At 34.7% G+C, this 6,000-nt stretch overlaps 1 protein-coding gene across 1 annotated transcript in view; it reads left to right on the plus strand.

Annotated features, from left to right (window-relative positions):
• EXOC1L (exocyst complex component 1 like) overlaps positions 1-3,111 on the plus strand; it is a 373,629-nt gene extending 370,518 nt beyond the window's left edge. Inside the window, exon 3 of the mRNA XM_044063389.1 lies at positions 2,851-3,111. Within this exon, the coding sequence (XP_043919324.1) occupies positions 2,851-3,111 (261 nt within the window). The remainder of the gene's footprint in view (positions 1-2,850) is intronic.
• The last annotated feature ends 2,889 nt before the right edge of the window (positions 3,112-6,000 follow it).

A 6,000-nucleotide genomic window follows, 5' to 3' on the forward strand; every position in this document is an offset into this window, starting at 1 on the left:
TTCTTGTTAATGAAATCACAGAGGAAAAGAAAGCTAAAATATATTTATGGGTGCAGTTGAAATGTATGACCACTTGACCAGAGAAGTGTAGTGTATATCAAGCAGCAAGAGCACAGTTTGATCAGAAAAAGTAATCATTTAAGTTAAACACGTTACCTTTAAGATGGACCCTGCTGCAGCATTTTATTGGAATCGACATTTAAAGTGCTCAAGTTTCCAGCTGCTATGTGTAAATCTGCATGCACATTCAAGACATATTAAATCATAAACTGAAACCATCAGTTTTAGTTATGTGTGAAATTTAGCACAGAAATTTAAGCTAAGGTTTTAGGTGGTGCTTTTAGATGTTGATGGACTCAACCAAATATATACTGGCTCATGTGGCTTGTTGGAAACTTGATGTGGTTAACAGGATTTGCAGTGTATAGTAGCCACTGCAAATATTTCAAAAAACATTTTGAACATTTCCATGACAGATGACAATATTAATTATGATAAAGAAATGTTACAAATGAACGACTGACTGTACACATCATTTTGTGAGAAGCTAACAGAGACTACACAAATATTTAGAAAGCATCTAACTCTTAGTTGATACTGAGTCAATACCAATGGTATCTCCTCTGTGAATGTTACCTAAAGGCAGTTCCAGAAAGCTACTCACATTAGGAACAGTATTTTTAGAAATATGCTAATAATAGCAATAATACAGTTATTAGTACTTCATTAAGAGTCAAACAAGTGTAAGATAAACTAGAAAAGAAGCAACAAGTCAGACAAGTGACTAGAAGTGAAGCAATCTTCTTCATTTACTTCTGATGTTGATGGCATTTTGAAAAAAAATATATATATATGCTACTTTATTGGAACATTGCTGATAGCCAAGTAAATATTGTTTTAAGATTTCTTCTGGAGTCGTCCTGGTAAAACATGCACCAAGGAGAATACCTATAGTGCTTAAAGGAAGGATTGAACAGAAAACTAAAAGAATGGAAAGTCTTGGTTTGAATACTAAGCAAATTGAACTGACTGAATGTGTACAGTATGGTTACAGCTGTGAAACGGGAAAGCTAAGAATATGCATAGACCCTCAAGATCCGGGCAGATGGATTTAGAAGAAACAGTATCCACTCCTAATTGCTCAAGAGGTTGTCCCCAGCATGCTCAGTCCTAAATAATTTATATTAATGGATTTAAGTCAAATCTGTTGGCAAATTAAGATGGATGAAGGATTTTTTAGCCTTTTGTTGACTGGGTTAGTCCCACAAGGCTAGTTGCCTGTTTTTAAGGAAGACCCAAGGTGGTATCTACTTCCCCTACTCTTTTCAGTACATACTGTAGGGTCTTTTATAGCCACCTGAGCTACCAACAATTCAAGCAGCTGTGGCCTCAGTTTAACACCTCATGCAATAGTTGGAATGCTCTGGTGTGCAGCCCCCCCTTAAGCTGAAGTACAGTATAAGCAATTGATCTACCTGCAGTAAAAATAAAATCCAGAGCCTTTTGCACCAAAGGCGAATGTGCAACCTCTTGTGCCATAGACACTCCATAGTTCTAAGCTGTATACTTTTAGTACATACAGAACTGTCAGACTAGTTTTTTAGAATTTCTTCAGTGTAAGAATTTTCCCAAAAGTAGTAACTGAGACCATAAAAGACCTTGAAGGAGTAGTTAACATCATAGCTGACTTGCTTGCCAGGGATTCTGCTAGATAGGAACATGATTTAAGACTCCTTAATATATTAGACATGGTGAGGCATAAAGATGTGAATGAAGCTAAACAAGAATAAATGTCAAATGTACGTCACCGGTCTCAAATGCATGGGTCATATACTGACTTCAAAAGGTCTGAAGCCAAATGAGTATAATATTGTAAAAGTCAATATGTACATACCATGGGGTAAATCAGCTCTCATGCAGTTCCTTAAAATGGTACAGTATCTCTGAAAATGTATATTATGTTAGATGTCACAGTACTAATAAGGAAGCTACTGATCATGATGTCCCTTGGTATTCAAATACAGAACAAGTCAAACGTTTTGAGCTGCTAATGAAGTTTGTTACAGACGTTTTAACTCTGAAAGTTTATAATGTTTCCCACACTTTGATTCTTCAGTTGGATGATATGCAACTAGGTCTGGTGCAATACTTTTGTAAAAGGGAGAACAACTGCATGCAAGAATAGATATTTAGCAAAAGCATAACCAAAGTATACACAAATAAAAAAGCAATGTTGGCCATTTAATATATTTGTAAAACAATGACATAACCTTATCTATAGCAAAATAATCTTCCCAAAACTCCATTTAATTTACAAAGGATGCTTTTGAGCCCAAAAAATGTTATCTTAAAATCAAATATAAGCCAGGTAAACAGTTGCACGTAACAGAAACTATTAGCACAGTATACTGTGAGGATCAGAAGGAAGACTGGCTAGAGTGAGGCTCAGAAGATGCTCACATCATTCCCCAGTTGCTAATGTCTACTGATAAATCAAACGAGCATAAGATATATGACAGTGAAAACAGAGATATGTAGCTGTTGAAAGAAGCCATCATGAATGGTTGGCCAGACCAAATGAATGCATTATGTAAGGAAATACATTTGTATTATTGATACAGAGATTATTATTATTATTATATCTTTTTTTTTTTTGCATTCATGATCCTCTGTTCAAAACAAGTGAAGTTATTATTCTACTTCTTAAGAGATAATCAATACTTGCAAAAACTGATGATTCACATACAGGCATTGTTTTAAAATAATTAGCCTTACCTGTTGCAGATATAATTAGCCACCTTTTGAATAGTTCATGGTTTCCTAATAACAGTATTCATTTTTCTCTTCTAGGATAATTCGTATTTTGATATGCAGTTTGACAAAATTTGCACATTTGAAGCTTACAGCTGTGCATCCAAGTATTCATTTACTCGATGTCTAATCAATCTCAACAAAACTTACTATAAGAAGGAAATTAAAATTGTGAACTTTGATGATACCTACATTGATGATGGAATGCTGGAGTCAAATAAAGGTGACTGCATGGTATTGCTGAGGGTGTGCTTCTACGCTTTTAACCTTGTGTGCCTGTCCCTCTGCCCTGTACCGTAAGGATTCAGTATAATACTGCAGTAATTAAACTACATTTGCTAGTAATGAGTTACATGTAATTGAATCAGTAGCATATCAACATATTATTATTTCTTTTTTACTACAGGATGTGCATTGAAACCATGGCCATGTAATCATTCCAGAAGTGGACAGCAAAGACAATACTCTGCAGTCTATTAAAGAAATCATGTCTCAGGTACTGACTAATTTGAAAGGTTATGGTTAATGTTTCTCAGATTCTAGATTAAATTCACAGCATAATCTTATATTAAACAAATGTCTGATGTTTACTAAAGGCAGCACACTAGTACAACAATTAACACTGCTTCCTTACAGTGCATGATTCTGTTATTTGCTAGATAGGTTGCCTTCTCTTCATGGAGTTTGCATGTCCTTCCTGTGCCGTTTACTCCACTGTCCCAAAAACACGTGAGTATGTAAATTGGTGATGTGAAAAGTGCGCATATGTGTAAGCATGCACTGGATGTAAGTATCCACATGTCTTGTGACAGACTTTGACCCATCCATGATTGTCTCCTGCCTTATGCCTATTATTTGTCAGGGTAGAGTCTGACACCCCAAGACCTCAAACTGAATAATACAAGCTCAAAAACTGAATGAATGATGCATATAAACCCTCGTCTGCCAGAGTATGTGCTATTTTGTGATTATGTTTGTTATGCATTATCCTTTAACTGTTAGAGTCCACTTCCTCAAAATGTAGCTCCCAGTATGCAAAACATTAAAAAAAATCAATGTAAAATATTAAGTACTGTCCATTACCTCATTGTGTTCCTGTTGAAGATGAAATTAGTTCTGCTCTGATAATTATCAGGCAGTCTTGGAGCAGGTCACAGTGCTGGGACAAACTGATAATGTGCTAACATGCATCAGTGTCAGGTAATGCAGAAAGTCCATATATTCCTGTGAAGTCTACAACCTCATATACAGATGCATATATATATATATATATATATATATATATATATATATATATATATATATATATATAGATATATATATATTGTGTGTGTGTGTGTGTGTGTGTGTATATATATATATATATATATATATATATATATATATATATTTTATATATATATATATATATATATATATATATATATATATATATATATATGTCTCCGTGTGTGTGTGTGTGTGTGTGTGTGTGTGTGTTCATTTCAGATGGTAAATAAAACAGATAGGCACTGATGCTGTACCTTGAAACAAAGGTTTGGATATCCTCCATATAAGCATTTTATTACCATTAACAGGCATTTTATTTAATATGCTCACCATAATGTGCTTCATTAACACATCCACATCCAGTGAATCTTTACCTATAATTTACATCGGTCAATTTGTTATTACAGTTAGGTCTTTAACTTGCTTGATATGTCTAAATTATTCTTAGTTGTACATAGTTCTTGTAATGCATAACCTTATATGAGTAACTTATTTGTGTATGTTTGTTTTTATCCAAAACAAATTTCTTACTTTTTAATATCCATCTTATGTCCTTAGATGTTACAACTTTCTTGTCATACTTTCCTGTGAGTCACCCCTGTCATGGAATGTTGAGTTAGCTTGGATACTTACACATTTCCTTAAATACTTCTGTAATACTTAACGATGGATGTTGTTGAAGCAAAGCTATCTAGTATTAAATGTTAAAACAGCTCACTATTCACTCTTGTGTTGACTGGATAACTGCCATTTGCCAAAAACCTTTACTTTCCATCCAATAGCTAACAGTTTACTAACAACTTCAACTAGTAAGGTCATAGGATGGTTAAAATATGCTGGTTTTACTTATAAATATATAGATATTTTAATGAATTAATATGTTTCATTTATATTTACCATGGATATCAGTTAAAAATGTAATACTGAATGTGTGGCAGACTCGTTCAATGCAGAATTTTGAGGAGCATGAACTTTTTAAGATCCTAAATAAGGTACATTCCTCATAATGAGGTACACTTGAGCTGTATTTGATTGTAGAGTTCATCTTTACTCTGTTCAAGGAAGCAAAGTTCCTCATTTACTTTACTATATGTCAGAAAGCTGAACATTTACAGACATTGTCTATTCTCTAGCACATTATTATCAGTTCAGCATATTTTGTAAAATTAAAAATACACACACACACACACACACACACACACACACTCACACATACGCACTCCTTCATGACAGCTTCCCACATATTCACACATACATACACACACATCTACATTGTACTCCCTCATATATTCAAACATACACACCCTTAGATAACAGCTCCACACAGATTCAGACACACACCATCACCCACCCACACAACCACTCCCACTCATAGACACAGACATGCACACACACACTCCACACATATTCACACACACACACACACACACACACACACACACACACACACACACACACACACACACACACACATACACACACAAACACAGATATTCATACATAGACAAACACATATATGGTAATATCAAGGTCATAGTTTATGGCAGAACCATATCTGTCCATCTGTACATCTTATAATAAGGACATATGCATGAATCATTCTCATTGTTGAATATTTTTATATTAAAAAATAAAAAGGTAACACACAAGTTAACTCACAAACAGATGCATTGGGTATGGTATTAACCACATTGACTTAGATACCAGAACTTGTGGTTTAGCATGTAATTAACTACCACTATCAGCAAGTGGAGTTGAGCTGCTGATATAAAGATCAGAGTGGCTCCTGCAACACTGGCAGGATGGGTTCATTCAATTATCTGGATTCCTGGAGTATTTACCATGGGAAGAAGGGTTGAAAAGCCATTGGCCAGCTCTTCTCTCAGGTGTAAGGCTCTGGGATTTTCTTCTGCTCAGCAG

Source organism: Protopterus annectens, chromosome 2.part1 (assembly GCF_019279795.1).
Source record: "Protopterus annectens isolate FY-2018-M chromosome 2.part1, PAN1.0, whole genome shotgun sequence".
NCBI lineage: Eukaryota > Metazoa > Chordata > Ceratodontiformes > Protopteridae > Protopterus > Protopterus annectens.